The sequence below is a fragment of the Garra rufa genome, chromosome 18 (genome assembly GCF_049309525.1).
Source record: "Garra rufa chromosome 18, GarRuf1.0, whole genome shotgun sequence".
In the NCBI taxonomy this organism is placed as follows: domain Eukaryota; kingdom Metazoa; phylum Chordata; class Actinopteri; order Cypriniformes; family Cyprinidae; genus Garra; species Garra rufa.
Window position 1 is genome coordinate 4,941,945 of NC_133378.1, and position 19,286 is coordinate 4,961,230.

General features: G+C 36.0%; 1 protein-coding gene across 3 annotated transcripts in view; it reads right to left on the reverse strand.

Annotated features, from left to right (window-relative positions):
* The window catches only part of eif4ba (eukaryotic translation initiation factor 4Ba), a 23,252-nt gene extending 4,658 nt beyond the window's left edge, over positions 1-18,594 (reverse strand). The window contains exons 1-12 of one of the 3 annotated variants that reach the window (XM_073823520.1): positions 18,394-18,594; positions 17,416-17,532; positions 15,939-15,993; positions 15,679-15,822; positions 14,447-14,575; positions 11,618-11,782; positions 11,276-11,516; positions 8,739-8,827; positions 8,331-8,577; positions 5,199-5,236; positions 4,745-4,877; positions 132-204 (exon numbers count right to left, since the gene is read on the reverse strand). In XM_073823520.1, the coding sequence (XP_073679621.1) occupies positions 132-204; positions 4,745-4,877; positions 5,199-5,236; positions 8,331-8,577; positions 8,739-8,827; positions 11,276-11,516; positions 11,618-11,782; positions 14,447-14,575; positions 15,679-15,822; positions 15,939-15,993; positions 17,416-17,532; positions 18,394-18,570 (1,608 nt within the window). In that variant the 5' untranslated portion in view covers positions 18,571-18,594. The remainder of the gene's footprint in view (positions 1-131; positions 205-4,744; positions 4,878-5,198; positions 5,237-8,330; positions 8,578-8,738; positions 8,828-11,275; positions 11,517-11,617; positions 11,783-14,446; positions 14,576-15,678; positions 15,823-15,938; positions 15,994-17,415; positions 17,533-18,393) is intronic. The other 2 variants (XM_073823521.1, XM_073823522.1) reach the window with 2 other exon arrangements.
* Positions 18,595-19,286: the final 692 nt, after the last annotated feature.

Here is a 19,286-nt window from a genome sequence, read left to right on the forward strand (position 1 = left end):
AAGCATCTAAAAAAAGGCACTTGAGAAAACTTTCATTAAAGGATTGGATAGCAAAGAAAGCCAGAAGTAAAAGTAGAGGGAGCGGGGATCATGGGATCACACCCAGAGAGAGTGTTAGCTCTGTCACTCACAGGGCTGGGAGGCTCCTCAAATTTCTTTGGCTCTGGTGCTGGTCTGAGATCTCGCTCTCTTCTCGCGTCCTTTCTACAAGTAACGCACAACACACTGAGACGGAGTCTCACAAGAACATCTACACTCATTCAGAAAAACGCTCTGGAGCAGGGACGCAGATCCCAAGGGGAAATATTACAATCAATATAGGGCTGCTCGATTATGGAAAAATCATAGCTATTTTGGTTGATGTATAATACTTAGGGTATGTTCACACTTTTCATGTTTGGTTCGATTACAACGAACTCTGGTGTGAACGCTGCTATCCGAACTTCCAAACTAACTCTGGTGTGTTTCGAATAAAATATGAACATAAACCCCCGGTTTCACGGACAAGGCTTAAGCCTAGTCCTAGACTAAAGTGTTTAAGTGATCTTAAAATATATCAGTGCCTTTGTTATGTTTCAAGATGCACACCAGGAATGATTTTTTCTAAGCACGTTTATAAAAATGACTTAAATGTCCTAATTGAACTATGGCCTAATCCTGGCTTAGTCTAAGCCCTGTCTGTGAAACCGGGCCAAAATGGACCAAAAACAGGAAGTAATGACAAGATGCGAAGCTATGCGACATGATTTCACGAAGGGAACAAGCGGTGTATCCAAAACAAAATGAGCAGAGGGCAAATGTGCAGCAACAAGGAGGTAAAGTGCATTTTATGAGCTCTTTGTGAGTTCGCAGGTGCTGAAAATAAAAACATATACGGTGCCTTGCAAAAGTATTCATACCCCTTCATTTTTGTCACATTTCGTTTTGTTGCAGCATTATGTTAAACTGCTTTTAATTCGTTTTTCCCCACATCAGTTTACACTCCATACACCATAATAATGACAAAGCAGAAACCAGATTTGGCCATTTTTTACAAATTTATTACAAATAAAACACTGAAATAAGTACATTGCATAAGTATTCATACCCTTAACTCAGTACATAGTTAAAGCACCTTTACAGCCTCAAGTCTTTTTGGGTCTGATGTGACAAGCTTTGCACATCTGCATTTGGCAATTATCTGCCATTCTTTGCCTCACCTTTTCACCTCTCAAGCTCTGTCAGCTTGGATGGGGGCTGGCAGACATTGTCTAGAGTCCTAGTTGTTCCAATCGTCTTCCATTATGGATAATGGAGGCTACATGCTTCTGTGAACCTTCAATACAGCAGATTATTTTCTGAACTCTTCCCTAGATCATTGCCTTAACGCAAGTCTGTCACTGAGCTCTGGTTTTTGCTCTGATATGCATTTTCAGCTGTTAGACCTTTTCTGAGGTGTGTGCCTTTCTAAATCATACTCATTCAAATGAATTTGCCACAGTTTAACTCCACTCGAACTGTAGTATCATCTAGAAGCAATATGAATGCTCCTGAGCTAAATTTCGAGTGTCCCAGAAAAGGGTATGAATACTTATGCAGTGGGATCTTTTCAGTTTTTTATTTTTAATAAATTTGCACAAATGTTAAAAACCTATTTTTTGCTTTGCCATTATGGAGTAGGGAGTGTAGATTGATGTGGGGAAAAAAGTAATTTAAAGTAGTTTAACATAAGGCAGCAACATAACAAAATGTGAAAAAAATGAAGGGGTAAGAATAATTTCATACATGCAACAATGAGCGAGCTTAGTCCAGCAGACGGCATTAGGTGTATATAGCTTAAGTCGCTTTAAGTTGAACGATGGTGAGTTCCGTCACAAAATATATGCTATTCAACCCAACCAATCAGGCTGTGAATGGATCGCTATGCCTTTAGGTTCGGTATCTTTAGGTTCACTGTCAAAAATGCCAGTCTGAACGGTAAGCGGACCAGGACCAAATGTATCATTTTCCTTTTGGGTCCGGACCAAATGAACCAAACAAACCGAACTACAAGTGTGAACACACCCTTAGCTAATAATCTCAGAGCGCGCACTAGACAGTGTGAAATCTTCTAATGTCTTTTAATAACTGTTTAATATCAAGCACGACTTGCAGTAGACTGCATTTTCAGCTGTCACACTACATAATTTGGCTGATATGGAGATTTAGTTTGGGTTTTTTAAGGGGACATTGGATGCATAATTAAGTTTTACATAGTGGTTTTATGTGGACATAAACACCCTACAATGATACAAATCCATTGACCTCTTTTTTTTTATATCCCGAAAAAAAACTAAAGTCCTAAGAGTTAATTTTCTCCCTACATCAGAGCCACTGAGGATACAGTGGATTTGTTTTATATTTATATAGAAAAAAAGAGAGGGCCAGGGTGAGCAGTAGCTCATTAACATTTAAAGAGTAATGCACCAAAACTATTCGCTGTGAGCAGAGCTGTTTTTAACAAGGTGAAAATGTATATTTCAGACATTTCACGAAGACTCTAAAGAATCATACCGACTTGTGGAAAAGGGGCATTCGATGTCCCCTTTAAGAAGTGGCAAAAAAGAACCAATGTAAAGGAACCGAAAGAGCTCTGGAGACAAAACCAGAGCATAATTGCAGAACGGAACGTGTTTTCATAGTTGTTGGAAGCCAAAATTTAAATCTAAAATAAAATATTATTAAATTGCTTAATTGATTAATTAAATTGAAAGAAAAAACTAAATTAAACTGCAATCATGATTAGGCAAAAGCTGTGATTTTTTTACGAGCATCTTGTTAGTGAAGCACGGTTTTGTGATCAGTAATAAATACTGCTTCATCCAACAGACAGAAGGCGTTCTTGTGCTGAAACTCCAAAAAGAAAGGTAATGCAGGTCATTCCAAGAAATCCCTATAGGGTTAGCTGAATAAACAGAAGATTGAACTGCTCTCATTGATTTAATGTGACTAAAAAACACACACGACTACGTAATTTCCATTATGACAAAGTATATTTATAATGCAATGCTAATAGACACAGCCTTTATTAGAATACTATGAAATAATATGTTGCATGCCTCATTCTGTGTAAGAAGCCACATCTCACAGAAGGATTTTATTTCAAACACTCGACTGACGTTATGAAATGAGTTTGGAGTAAAAACATGTTATTAAATGTGACCCTGGACCACAAAACCAGTCATAACCATCATCATATTTGGCCGAGATACAACTATTTGAAAAACTGGAATCTGTGGGTGCAAAAAAATAAAAATCCTGAGAAAATAGCCTTTAAAGTTGTCCAAATGAAGTTCTTAGCGATGCATATTACTACTCAAAATTAACTTTTTTATATATTTACGGTAGGTAATTTACAAAATATCTTTATGGAACATGATCTTTACTTAATATCCTACAAATTTTTAGAAGAAAAATAAAAATCGATAATTTTGACCCATACAATGTATTTTTGTCTATTGCTACAAATGTACCTGTGCTACTTAAGACTGGTTTTTGTGGTCCAGGGTCACAAATGTGATATTTTGTTGGCCAAGAGGTTCATAAATGCTTCTAATGTTTGGAAAGATGTTCAAATGCACAATATAAGCGACTCAAATTTGCTGTTCTCTCAGATGGAGCAGCATTTATTACTGATAAGAGAGCCATACTTCACTTTCATAATCACAATAAAATCGCAATAAACCAGGCGATTAATCACGATTTTGACTAAATTTGGATTAATCGTGCAGCCCAAAGTAAAATCCATTTTGTAAAAACTCCTGTCTGTTGTTGAAATGAGACTGAAGTCCTTGCTCCAGAGCTATACACTCGTTCTCTTGTTCCTAAGGCCAAATGCATCTTGCCAAGAGGTATTTGCTATTACTGCTGATCTGAAACATGTTTAAACTGTTGTAATACAGCAGTTAGTTTCAGTCATTAAAAACAGACTTTTCTCTGTTTGTATCACTGCACTTGTCTTGATTTAGGCAGACTGTCAGTCTATGTGTTAGTGGATTTTTCAGGTGACTCCTTCTAATCACAAGTGATTGATTTTATGAGCGAGTCACTGAATTATAATTCAAAGGAAATTTGTAAAACAAGACTTTTTGTTGTTGAGATTGGAAAGATGCGAATGGGCCTAACTAAAAAAGAAACAGATTTGTCCAACCACCACCCTTATGATTCAAAAATATGTGACCCTGGACCACAAAACCAGTCATAAGGTTAAATTTGACAAAACTGAGATTTATACATCATATGAAAGCTCAATAAATAAGCTTTCTATTGATGTATGGTTTGTTAGGATAGGACAATATTTGGCCGAGATACATCTATTTGAAATCAGAAATCTGAGGATGCAAAAAAATCAAAAAGACTGAGAAAATCACCTTTAAAGTTGTCCAAATTAGGTTCTTAACAATGCGTATTACAAATCAAAAATTACATTTTGATATGTTTACAGTAGGAATTTTACAAAAAAATCTTCATGGAACATGAACTTTACTTAATTTCTTAATGATTTTTGGCATAAAAGAAAAATCAAAAATTTTGACCCATGCAATGTATTTTTGGCTATTGCTACAAATATACCCCAGCGACTTAAGACTGGTTTTGTGGTCCAGGGTCACATATTACAAAATCTACTAAGCACCTAATAAAAATCTAGCAAATATACTAATTATATCTTTCCAGAAGGAAAAAAGATCTCTACACTCAGCACTAGGGGTGCCAGAGAACAGCTAACCTGTCTCCTGTCTCCTTCCTTCGGTCTCGGCTGGCTGCTTCTCCACGCCCCCTGCCTGCTCCAGAGCCCGAGGCCCCACCACGACCCCGAGAGGGGCCCCGGTCCCGGCGCACCCCATCTGCTTTGTTCTCATCTGTAAGGAGAGTCCAGTGTTCAGCAGAGGACACTATGGACAACTCTACTAATAAAGGAGCTGCATCGGGCTGTAGGCTTCAATAAAATCTTTGAACGTTTGGAAGAGGCTGTTTTTAGGAAAGGGGGCTACCGGATATTTTCTTGTGCCTGACAACTGCAAAAGACAATAACCCCCTGCTGTCAATCTACTATGATATTTTAAGGGGTTTCCAGTTGTGACTTGTATGTGAGAATGGAGAATATGCGTTGACTCTTCTTTTACACCTTTCACCATTATTGCTTTTCATGTCTCAATGGATTTGAACACCTATAAACTTACCTTTATTTCGTTGAGGAGCCTCAGCTGAGCTTGTTGCACTGAAAAATAAAGTACATCAAAAAACTGAAGTCAGAATAATTCTAAAGAGCTCTCTCTTCACACACACACACACACACACACACACACACACACACACACACACACACACACACACACACACACAAACATATTTATATATATTTTAATTTTATATACTTTTTTATATATAATAATATAATTTATTCCTGTGATGCAAAGCTGAATTTTCATCAGCTGTTACTCTAGTAGTAAGTGTCACATGATCCTTCAAAAATCATTCTAATATGCTGATTCTTTTTTTTTTTCAAGATTCTTTGATGAATAACAAGTTAAAAAGAACAGGATTTATTCAAACAATGTAAATCTATGCTATCCCTTTTTATTAATTAAACACATCCTTGGTGAATAAAAGTATTAATTTCTTTCAAAAAAAGAAGAAAGAATACATTTTCTGACTCCAAACTTTTGAACAGTAGTGTATATTTTTAGAAAACATTTCTATTTGAAATAAATGCTGTATCAAAGAATCCTAAAAGAAAGTATCACAAGCAGCTCAGCTGTTTTCAATATTGATAATAATTCATGTGACACTGAAGACTGGAGTAATGATGCTGAAAATTTAGCTTTGTATTACAGTAATAAATTACAATTTAAAATATGTTCACATAGAGATCTGTTATTTTAAATTGAAATAATATTGGACAATATTACAGTTTTTTTCTGTAGTTTTGATCAAATCAATGCAGCCTTGATGAGCATAAAAAACGTCTTTAAAAACTATTAAAAATCTTACTGATCCCAAACTTTTCAGTGACAGTGTATATATACCTAATAGGGGTGGGCATAGATTAATTTTTTTAATCTAGATTAATCTAGATTAAATCTTGGAATTAATCTAGATTAATCTAGATTAAAATGGCTAATTTGAATTCTGCTGAAGGCATTCAGAATATGTGTGCTACCCAAATAATGACTTAAAGTCTTTGAGAATGGATCATAAAGCTCATAAAGCTGTTCTATGATAATTTGTTGATGAAAATAAATTATGTTCAATTAGATGTACTTGTGTTTACTAACTAACTAACAATGATATTATTTTTTCTCCCTATTAGATTGTGTTTTTTTAACGTCAACACCTACCCAACCCATTACATGTTACACCGTACTTTTATTTTGACAGGTTGCCTTGAAGTTTCTGTATCATACAGTATGATATGATGCTAGTTTTCTCAAATGAAACGGTAAAAGTGACACTCACAGCAGTTTGGGAGATTGAGTTTATCTGTTCATGTGAGATGAAAATGCCAAAAATTACCGGGAGCGTCACGTGTGTTTCAGTATGCGTGTAGTAAAAGCTCGTCTCCGCAATGCATACATACAGCTAGGCAAACGGAACATATCGGATTCATATTAAAACGGTCTTTTTGCATTTCAGTTTTCACATACACTAGTCCATATCGCGATTTGAATTAAGTGACTGACCAACATTTGATTTATGAATCCAAAAAACGACGAATTTACGTGGCATTTCGCGCTATAGTAGATTCGGTTTTTATGAATGGAGGACGACGTGATCCCGTCTGTGTTTTGGCGGAGGAGACTTAAACGCGCGACCATATTCTATAGTCTTCGGTATACATCCGCGTTAAACTATCAAGGTGAAAGTCATCATAGCTTGCGTAGTTTAGACCCAGCTCCCAACCCAAATTTGAGAATAGATTAACGGCGATATTTTTTTTATCGCGCGATAAGAGTTTCACGTTAACGCAGCACATTAACGCCGATAACGGCCCACCACTAATACCTAACTATCAAAAGGTCTAGGTCAGAGCAAGTTTTTTTTTTAAAGAAATTAATACTTTTATTCAGCAAAGATGTATTAAATGAATCAAAAGTGACAGTAAAGACAATTATAACTGTTACAAAAATATACTGTTTCATTATTAAGTAGCACAACTGTTTAATAATAATAATAAATGCTTCTTGAATATCAAATCATCATATTATAATGATTTCTGATGGATCAGGTGACACTGCAGACTGTAATGGTTGCTGAAAATTCAGTTTTGCATCACACAGGGTTTCTGCAGGATTTTCAAATCTTATTTAATGCCTTTTAATGCCCTTTTTAATGCCATTTCTAACATTTTTAATGCCATACGCAACCAATAACTTAACACGGCTGTGTATGAATGCGTGAATATTATAATGCATTTTTTTCATGCGGTCTTACAATGAGGCAACAATGAACATACATTACTCTGCTGAACATAATTAGAAATGGATCAGGAGACAGCTTAAAATGTCAGCGTTTATTTGCAGAGTTCAAAATTTCAAATATCAATTCTGAACAGAAAAATTTCAGAAACTTTGAACTCTTAAAACGGTCCGCTCTTAAGTCTGTGTCACACAATTTTGGACCGGCCAGAAGCAATTACCAAACTGCTTCCGTGTTTATCATACTTCGCGACAGTGAATCAAAGTTATTAACTATACAGGCTACATTCAAGATAAATTGGTAATATTTGTTTCTTCAACACTATCTAAAGTTTTAATGCCTGTATAAAACAATTTAATGCTTTTTAATGCCATTTAAGGCCTTAATTTTCGCAAAATCAAAAATGCCCCGCGGAAACCCTGATCACAGGAATAATTTATGTTTAAAATAAAAAAAAAATTAGGTTGCAATAATATTTCAAAATATTATCGCTTTTACTGCATTTTTGATTAAATAAATACTATTTATTCTATTTAAAGTATACTTAGTTTTTAAATTTTGTTATAAATCTAAATATTGTTTACAATAATAATGTTTATTATGGTAGCACTTCATTTTTTGCGGTGTCATTGTTACATGTACTTACTATAGTAATAACAATAAGCGGAGTATAACAGATGCAATTAATATTACTCAGAACTTAAACATATAACTACACTGTAATAAGGACACCGTAACATAACTTACAGGCTCCAAACATTTTATGTGGAGTATGTATGTACTAATAATATGATTAGTATCATTTTTGATGCTATTTTATATATTATACTGCAGTACCACCAGTTAATATCTGAATAATATTTATCTATACATAGGATATCAATCTAAATAGAAACCTTTTGGGTGGAGCGCTACTGCTGGGAGAGACGACAGGTTTACTATCACCCTCGCTGGATCCTGCACTCATTCCTGCGCTCCTCTTTGCCCAAGCGTTCTCCTTAGGTGGTGGCGCTGGAACAACTTTCAGCGGCAGCCCCTCCTGCTTGGAAGTAGTAGTCTGGTTTCCATGCGAGGTTAAATCCTCGTCACGGCTGCTGAAAACCTCGTTTTCTACAGAGCGCTCACTCTCCCGACGCCTCGGCGCTGTTAAGAGATAGAGGGTTTCTTTTTAATAAATCATTGCATACAGTTGCAGCATGATGGTAGATTATTTTTACATGTCGTATGATCAGTACCCATAAAGCAGATTTTGCTTGTTTTGCATCAGACCTGCACATAACAAGGACTGGTCACTGATCACTTACCTCTGCTTGATGTGTTTCCTGTTTGTGATGACTCACTTCCTGTTCGTGAGCGCTCAGTTGCTTGGTCCTCACTACGCCAACTGGGATGCCTGAGTGCATTAGAAAACTTGAGTGAAAATACTGTTTAGAAAAAAAAGCATGTGAAAAATAAAGTTATCTTTTGGTTTACTAAATTTCATCGACAACATTTTTTTTTTGGTAAGCGATTTAATTATGAACCATCCATTCACGAAATCAGATTCATATGCAAATGAATTATGTATTCCGAGTTAATAATGCATTCATTAATTTTAATGTTATTAACATAAGAAGAGAACTTACAGGAGTTACAGGCCACTGCTGAAATGTATAATTATTTTTAATAAAATTTTCTTTATTTATTATTTAGTGTAGATCCAGATTAGCTCCAGTTTATGAATAGTTTTATCTTCTTTCTATGACAGAATGTGACACGTTAAATTAAAAAATGTATTTGATTTTTAAAAATTGTAAATTATAAAAAACGAAAAAGTTCATAAACACACTACCAGTCAAAAGTATTTGAACACTAAGTTTTTTTATTGTTTTTAAAAAAGTCTCTTCTGCTCATTCTGCTCTTCTGCTAAGCCTGCATTTATTTGATCCAAAGTACAGCAAAACAGTCAAATTTAGAAATATTTTTACTACTTAAAATAAGCTTTTATTTGAATATATTTTAAAATTTAATTTATTTCTGTGATCACAACTAAATTTTCAGCATCATTACTCCAGTCTTTAGTGTCACATGATCCCTCAGAAATCATTTTAATATTCTGATTTGCTGTTCAAGAAACATTTATTGTTATTATTATCAATATTTAAAACAGCCAAGTACATTTGCTTCAGGATTCTTTGATGAAATCTGAAGATCAGCATTTATCTGAACAACAAAAGAGCTTTTGTATCATTATAAACTATACCATTCAAAAGCTTGGAGCCAGTATAATTTAAAAAAAAAAATTTGGAAAGAAATTATAGAAAATATTAATTTATTATGATAAAGACATTTATACTGTTACAAACGATTTCTTTTTTCAGATAAATGCTGTTTTTCATAAATGCTTTCTATACACCAAAGAAACCTGAAAAGCTGTTTTCAACATAATAATAATAATAATAATAATAATAATAATAATAATAATAATAAATGTTTTTTGAGCAGCAAATCAGCATATTAGAATGATTTCTGAAGAAACATGTGCCTGCAAGTAATGATGCTAAAATTCAGCTTTGAAATCACAGGAATAAATTACATTTTAAAATATACTTAAATAGAAAACAGCTATGGTAAACAGTAAAAATATTTCACAATTTTACTGTTATTTCTGTACTTTGGATCAAATAAATGCAGACTTGGTGAGCAGAAGAGACTCTTAAAGAATTAAAAATCTTCCTGTTCAAAAACTTTTGACTGGTAGTGTACGTTACATACATTTATTTAATGTATTTATGAACTACTTCTTTTTATTGAAGTTCATTAATTACACTTATTTTAAAAATATATAGCAAGCCGGGGGGCAGCCGTGGCCTAATGGTGAGAGTGTTGGGCTTGTAACCCAAAGGTTGCCAGTTCGATTCCCACACCGGCAGGAATTGAAGGTGGGGATTGTGAATGAACAGCGCTCTTTCCACCTTCAATACCATGACTGAAGTGCCCTTGAGCAAGGCACTGAACCCCCAGTTGCTCCCCGGGCGCTGGAGCAATGGCTGCCCACTGCTCCGGTGTGTGTTCACAGTGTGTGTGCGTGTGTTTGTCTCACTGCTGTGTGTGTTCTCTTGGATGGGTTAAATGCAGAGGGCCAAATTCGAGTATGGGTCACCATACTTGACAATAAAGTCACGACTTTCACTTTCACTTTCAAATTCATGTCGAAACACAAAAGATGCTGTTAGGAAAACAGTCTTCATTTCCAGTGTTTTTATTTTTGTCCATATAAATGAAAGTCAATGGGAAACAAAACATTCTTCAAAATATATTCTTGTGTTCAAAAGAAACTTCAACATGAAGGTGAGAAAATGATGACAGAATTTATTGACACAAAATTAAGAAAATTAATCAAATGTGACCCTGGACCACAAAACCAGTCTTAAGTCGCTGGGGTATATTTGTAGCAATAGCCAAAAAAACATTGCATGGGTCAAAATTTTTGATTTTTCTTTTATGCCAAAAATCATTAAGAAATTAAGTAAAGTTCATGTTCCATGAAGATTTTTTTGTAAAATTCCTACTGTAAACATATCAAAATGTAATTTTTGATTTGTAATATGCATTGTTAAGAACCTAATTTGGACAACTTTAAAGGTGATTTACTCAGTATTTAGATTTTTTTGCATCCTCAGATTTCTGATTTCAAATAGATGTATCTCGGCCAAATATTGTCCTATCCTAACAAATCATACATCAACAGAAAGCTTATTTATTGAGCTTTCATATGATGTATAAATCTCAGTTTTGTCAAATTTAACCTTATGACTGGTTTTGTGGTCCAGGGTCACAAATGTGTCTACATATGCTGTACCTCTCCCTGGGCTTGCGTTCAGGTCCTCTGTTCTTGTCCTCCTCCAGCTGCCTCTGCAGTCTCTCCTGTTCTTTCTTAAGCCTCTCCTCCACCTCCCTCTCTTTAGCTGCTGTGTCCACCGGTTTGGCTCCTCCGAAGATGGACGCAGCTCGTCCCGATGAGGCTGAAGGGCCACTGCTCTGGTCTTCCTCTTTGGGAACACTGCGGGGCTTCAGGTTCAGTTTGGGCCTCTGAGGGGGACCTAAACACAGACACAGTGGAGTCTGTTTAGATGATATGATTCAAGACTTCCTTAGGCTTGGTTCCTGGAGCGACCCAGATAAATTAAATGCACCGTCCCACCTCTGTCCTCACGCCTCTCATCCCGTCTCTCGAATCTCTCTTCACGGTCACCATACCGATCTCCGTAGCGTTCCCCGCTGCCCCGACCTTCATCCCGCCGATCGTCATAGTCACGTCGAAAACCGCTTCCAAATGGCCGCCGACCCCCACTGCGAGAATCATAACCTGAAATAAAGTTACAGTAAGATTAGGTTAAAGGTCCACTGAAGCCTTACTCTATGCGTCAATGTAATTTCAACTAAAACAGGAAGCTTATATCTTTTAAATGTGAATTTTGTCATTGTTTAGCTTACAGGTAACCTTAAGGCTAACATATTCATACAAAAAAACAAAACAAACAATAAAATTTTGATTCATTAAGTAACGTTGGGAGGGTTAACAAACTAATAGCAATTTTTGTTTTCAGTGACCAATACAAAACAAACAGCACAAATTAAAAAGGTCAAACCTGGGACCATTGATGCCTGGCAATATTTTTCTTTGTAAAAGAAAAGGAGTGATTATATAAACCTTTTTTAATAATCTTTTTATTTATTTAGATTTATTTAATTTATTTTTTCTTGCTGATTTTATTTATTTATTATTATTTTTCTTTCTTATTCAAATGTCAAATTATTGGCACTAATGTCTATTATTCCTTCTTTGATTGTTTATTTTTGGAAGACAATAAAAAGTTGATAACAAAAAAAAAAAAAATACAAGGCCACAAGTAAAAGAAATTAATCCAAGCCAGCGCTCCGTTATTTCACAAGCATTTTTTAAACCGAGGCAGTAATAGTTTACTTTTAATAATAAGAATGATAATAATAGAAAGCTGATAAATAACAAAAATAATAAAATAACATAATAAATGTATGCTAATAAAATAAAACAATAAATGAATTCTAATTTAACACAATACTTACTCAGAACCTATTAAAATACGCTGTTCAAAAGTTTGAGTCAGTACGATTTTTTTTTGGAAAGAATTGAAAAAATCTTACAAAATACTTCTATTTTAAATGCTTTTCTTGTGAACTTTCTATTCTGAAGAATCCTGATGTTTCAAGATTTCTTATAAAAATCAAAGAAATCTGAAAAAGAAAAAGTATCAGTTTCTACAAAAATAATAAACAGCACAACTGATTTCAACAGTGATAATAATAAGAAATGAGCAGCAAATCTGCATATTAGAATGATTTCTGGCAGATTATATGACACTGAAACTGGAGTAATGATGCTGAAAATTTCAGAATATATTCAAACAGAAAACAGTTATTTTAAACTGTTATATTTTTCACAATATTACTGTTTTTAACAGCATATGTGACCATGGACCACAAAACCAGTCATAAGGTTAAATTTTACAAAACTGAGGTATATACATCATATGAAAGCTCAATAAATAAGCTTTCTATTGATGTATGGTTTGTTAGGATAGGACAATATTTGGCCGAGATACATCTATTTGTAAATCTGAAATCTGAGGGTGCAAAAAATCAAAATACTGAGAAAAACACCTTTAAAGTTGTCCAAATTAAGTTCTTAACAATGCATATTACTAATCAAAAATTACATTTGGATAGGTTTACAGTAGGAATTTTACAAAAAATCATGGAACATGATCTTTACTTAATATCCTAATGATTTTTGACATAAAAGAAAAATCAATAATTTTGACCCATACAATGTATTTTTGGCTATTGCTACAAATATACCCCAGCGACTTAAGACTGGTTTTGTGGTCCAGGGTCACATATTTAATTAAATAAATGAAGTCTTTGTGAATATGAGATTCTTTTAAAGGGGTCATCGGATGCCCATTTTCCACAAGTTGATATGATTCTTTAGGGTCTTAATGAGAAGTCTATAACATACTCTGGTTAAAATTTCTCAAGGGTAGTGTAAAAAAACACTCTGTGCACCTTGTTAAAATCAGCCCTTTTTAGAGCGAGCTATTCTGTTGCATGTTCCTTTAAATGCCAATGAGCTCTGCTCGCCCCGCCCCTCTCTGCCGTGGGATGACAAGCCGTAATGTTTACTTTAGCCGCATTTAGTCGCGTTTAGCTGCAAAACTTGCTAACAAGCACATTATTAAGAAAGACCATTTGCAAAGATGCATAAAAAACCCTTATACTCACTTCTGCTGTGGGTGAAGCTGCATCACGAATGATTTGCACGAACATAGACACATATGTAGATCGGGATCAGCGCTTTCCTTTCAAAAACGAAAGTAAAGTTAATCCTCTGCGTCTTCAGCGGCTCAGATGTCGGGAGTAAATGACGACTGCTACGTTCAGTCGACACAATGGCGATCAGAGTCGGACTGTTTCAGCTCGGTGAGGGCAGGTCTAAGCTAAGGCACTCATGTCAATCAACTATCGTGGGAGTGGCCTCTGTCTGTGTGTCGTCACACTGACAAGAAGCTGAGAATGACCCGATTTTAAAAAGGGGATATTACATTTAAAAAATAAAAATAAAAAATACCACTGGGTGGATTTTTATCATTGTAGGGTGGTTGTGTACACAAACTGCCAACACACATTAATGTTCAAACTACATGTAAAAGTGAGTTTAGCATCCGATGACCCCTTTAAAAGCATTTAAAAAAACTTACTGACCTAAAACTTCTGAACAAAAGTCTATATCTGTAAATAAAAAGCTCATTATCCATTCTCAAGATTGCTGGCTGAATACAGAACTAACAGTAGAGGACACAGAAATACCCAAACACTCTCAACATGACAAATTTTATGCTGGCATATTACTCTGTCACTTAAACACACTGCTGCAAGTCCAAGTAATTTGTCAGTTTTGTGCAGAATTGTAAGGTATAAAGGTGTTATATACCTCTGTCATAGTCTCTGCGCTCTCTGTCATCATAACGTTCCCGGTATCTGTCTCTTCCTCCATCATAGCGGTCATTTTCCCACCGCTGGCCATCCCGAAAACGGTCTGACTCAAAACGATCTCGGGATCCTAAGAAGCAAATAGTAAAAATTCATCAATAATAATAAAAATTAAAACCTTAAATCAAATATGAAATATTTAATTTCTAAAATACTTTAAAGTGCAGTAGTAGCCTAAATGATTAGAACACTAGTATTTTCATCAACTAAAAAATGGTTTTAAGTCAGTTATTTCTGTTTTGGTGTAGTGTGTCAGTAGGAAATATCAGTTTACATTTCCAAACATTTTGTCATTAATTGTAATAATCTAGTGAGATTTTTGTTTGCAAAAAGAGTCTGACAACAGCCAGTGCTCCACACAAAGATCTGATCTCATCATCATCCAGTCTGTCTGGAAAGACATGAAGAAACAGAACAAAGTGAGACTAAATTCAAAAGAAGCGTGGCAATGTCTTTGAGATGCTTTAAGAAATCTTTAAGCAAAGCTACCTGAAATATATGCTCAAGTGCACCTAGGGCAAAAGCTGCTTTAAACACACCAAATGTTGATTTAATTTAGTCAACAGAAGTTAAATGATAAAGAAAATCTATTCATGACATTATTTTTGACAGCATCCTCATTTTACAACATTTTGACACAAGTGCTTAAAACTTTTAACAGTACTGTAGCTTTGAAGGTAGGTTTCTTGAAGCATCTTTGGAGATGTTGCCACAGTTCTTCTGGATTTAGTCCTTCTCAGTTTGTTCTGTTTCTTCATGTCATTCCAGACAGACTGGATGATGATGGAATCAGATGTCTGGCTGTTGTCAGACTCCTTGTGCAAACAAAAATCTCACTGGATTATTACAATTAATGGCAAAAAGATTGTTTGGAAATGTAAAAGGATATTTCCTACTGACACACTACAGCAAAAAATTTAAATAACTGACTTAAAACCATTTTTTAGCTGGTGAAAATACTAGTGTTCTGATTTTTTGCTTCCTCTTCAGTGCTAGATAATAATTAATTACATGTCAAATAAATTATAATAATCTTTTAATACATTTTGCTAGTCAAAAGCTTTATCATAGCTCAACAAATTTGCTAAACTAACTTTAAAGCTTTAAACTTTAAAGTAGTTTCCTCTTAGTCTTTCTCCAAAAAAATACTTGTCAGATGAAATAATTGCTTACGCTCTCCAAAGGCGTCATCCCTGCGTGGACCGTCATCTGAGTCAGACTTAGGCCTTGCCCGCCAGTCAGAATCAGTCTTGTCTGGGCCCATGTCTCGCTCACTTCGGTTACGATCCCGCCCGGATACAGAGCGTTCATCTCTCTCTGATCACAGATAATCAAAAATGACTGCGATTATGGAAATACATTTTTTCCTCCAATTATACAAATTGACAAAAGCATTTGACTGCAATTGAACAGATTGGTTATTAAAACCACACCTTTTTCACCAGACTGGTCAGCGATGTCTACACGGATCCTACGGTTTCCAAGATTCTACAAAGAGAGTAAGAAATAGGGTTAATTACAGAGCTGAGAGCTTGTCTCTTCATTTTGGACAAGTGTAACAGATAAATTGCGCCACCATGTGGCAACAATAAAAATACCAACAGTGAGGTCAATAATTCAGAAGCACATACAGTCGTGGCCAAAAGTTTTGAGAATGACACAAATATTAGTTTTCACAAAGTTTGCTGCTCAACTGCTTTTAGATCTTTGTTTCAGTTGTTTCTGTGATGTACTGAAATATAATTACAAGCACTTCATACGTTTCAAAGGCTTTTATCGACAATTACATGACATTTATGCAAAGAGTCAGTATTTGCAGTGTTGACCCTTCTTTTTCAGGACCTCTGCAATTCGACTGGGCATGCTCTCAATCAACTTCTGGGTCAAATCCTGACTGATAGCAACCCATTCTTTCATAATCACTTCTTGGAGTTTGTCAGAATTAGTGGGTTTTTGTTTGTCCACCCGCCTCTTGAGGATTGACCACAAGTTTTAAGATCTGGGGAGTTTTCAGGCCATGGACCCAAAATGTCAACGTTTTGGTCCCTGAGCCACTTAGTTATCACTTTTGCCTTATGGCACGGTGCTCCATGGTGCTGGAAAATGCATTGTTCTTCACCAAACTGTTGTTGGATTGTTGGGAGAAGTTGCTGTTGGAGGGTGTTTTGGTACCATTCTTTATTCATGGCTGTGTTTTTGGGCAAAATTGTGAGTGAGCCCACTCCCTTGGATGAGAAGCAACCCCACACATGAATGGTCTCAGGATGCTTTACTGTTGGCATGACACAGGACTGATGGTAGCACTCACCTTTTCTTCTACGGACAAGCCTTTTTCCAGATGCCCCAAACAATCGGAAGGAGGCTTCATCGGAGAATATGACTTTGCCCCAGTCCTCAGCAGTCCATACGTTTTGCAGAAGATCAATCTGTCCCTGATGTTTTTTTTTGGAGAGAAGTGGCTCCTTTGCTGCCCTTCTTGACACCAGGCCATCTTCCAAAAGTCTTGGCCTCACTGTGCGTTCAGATGCGCTCACACCTGCCTGCTGCCATTCCTGAGCAAGCTCAGCACTGGTGGCACTCCGATCCCGCAGCTCAATCCTCTTTAGGAGACCATCCTGGCGCTTGCTGGACTTTCTTGGACACCCTTAAGCCTTCTTAACAATGCAGTGGAAAGTTTTTTTCGGGATTAAGTTAATTTGCATGGCAAAGAAGGACTATGCAATTCATCTGATCACTCTTCATAACATTCTGGAGTATATGCAAATTGCTATTATAAAAACTTAAGCAGCAACTTTTCCGATTTCCAATATTTATGTAATTCTCAAAACTTTTGGCCACGACTGTAGGTCTGTTCATGCCACTGATAGGCAAAGAGACAACAAGAAGATGAATTTTAACATGACTGACAACCTCTTCATTGAGACTGAGCGCTCGCAACAGAGAATCAACGTCATCAAACTCTGCGTAGCCAAAGCCTTTCAGCCGTTCTGGGTTACTAGGCTCCCTCGGGAGGCGAACTGCACTGATCTGTATGAATAAAAGAGTAAGAAATATAATTACGGTTGTTCATATTTTTCATGCTTTACTCTATGGGTAGAAAATGGCACCACAATTCCTCCTGTTCTGTTTGTAATGTTAGATATATATGTTTTTTTTCTCTTATGCTCAGCAAGGCTTCATTTATTTTACAGTTAAAACAGTCATATCGTGAAATATTATTCTAATTTAAAATAACTATAAATAATATAAATCATTTTTTTAAAACGTAATTTTTTCTTGAGATGCAAAAGCTGAATTTTCAAGCCACTACTCCAGTCTTCAGTTCCATTCCGAAGGTTTTTACTGTAACTTTTTACAATTCAATGCATTAATTTAATGCATCCTAGCTGAATACATTAATATTAAAGTATTAATTTCTTTAAAAAGTATATTAAGTGTTAGTGTAAGTAAAATAAAAATAATGATACAAAATGCAATATTGAATAAAAATATTTCAATCTTTAACTGCTACTATAAACATTAAAAAAAAATTAAAGTTGTTAAAAAAATTTACTTTAGAGTGTTTTCATATGAAACGATTATACTACATAACACTTTTTTTGACACTGTGAAACTCATCAGGACCTAAAAATGAAATTTCAGTTTTCTTTCTTATACCTAATCTAGAAACACATGTTGATGAAACTCGACTGTGCTCTGAAAACATCTTGAAAAATGATTTTCTCCATGCACTATTTACCACAAGGTGTTGTGAGACATGCAAAACAGCACAAGCCTGAAACCCCCAGCAGATGCTGTTTGGCAGAATCCATGTTAACAAATTACAATACATCTGAGAATTCACGTGAACATTCCTTTTGCAGGCTCACAGGAAGAGAAGAAACTCACACTAAGTCCACGGAAGAAGTTTTTGATGGAATCTTCAGTGACGTCGTAGGGTAGGTTGCCCAAGAAGGCGGTGTAGGGGGGACTGCGGGGCAGGCGGGAGCGGTCGACGTTGGGCTCACGGGCGGCACGTGGAGCCGTTGGCAGAATGGACCGATCGATGGGCGGCGCACGATACATGTCATCTTCTGTGTGCCAGGATGTAGTAACTATAAAAGAAGTGAAGTTTGATTAAGGACAGTTCATCCCAAAATACACTGAGGGAACTTTTTTGATCCCCTGCTGATTTTGTATGTTTGCCCACTGACAAAGAAATGATCAGTCTATAATTTTTATGGTAGGTCTGAAGACCTCCAGGACCTTAATGTGCTTCTTCTTGAGCCACCGTGTGTTGCCTTGACCGTGTGTTTTGGGTCATTGTCATGCTGGAATACCCATCCATGACCCATTTTCATTGCCATGGATGAGAGAAGAAGGTCCTCACCCAAGATTTGATGGTACATGGCCCCGTCCATCGTCCCTTTGATGCGGTGCAGTTGTCCTGTCCCCTTAGCAGAAAAACACCCCCAAAGCATAATGTTTCCACCTCCATGTTTGACAGTGGGGATGGTGTTTTTGGGGTCATAGGCAGCATTCCTCCTCCTCTAAACACGGCGAGTTGAGTTGATGCCAAAGAGCTCGATTTTGGTCTTTCACCCAGTTCTCCTCTGAATCATTCAGATGTTCATTAGAAAACTTCAGACGGGCCTGTACATGTGCTTTCTTGAGCAGGGGGGATTTCAGTCCTTCATGGCGTAGTGTGTTACCAATTGTTTTCTTGGTGACTATGGTCCCAGCTGCCTTGAGATCATTGACAAGATCCTCCTGTGTAGTTCTGAGCTGATTTCTCAGCCCGT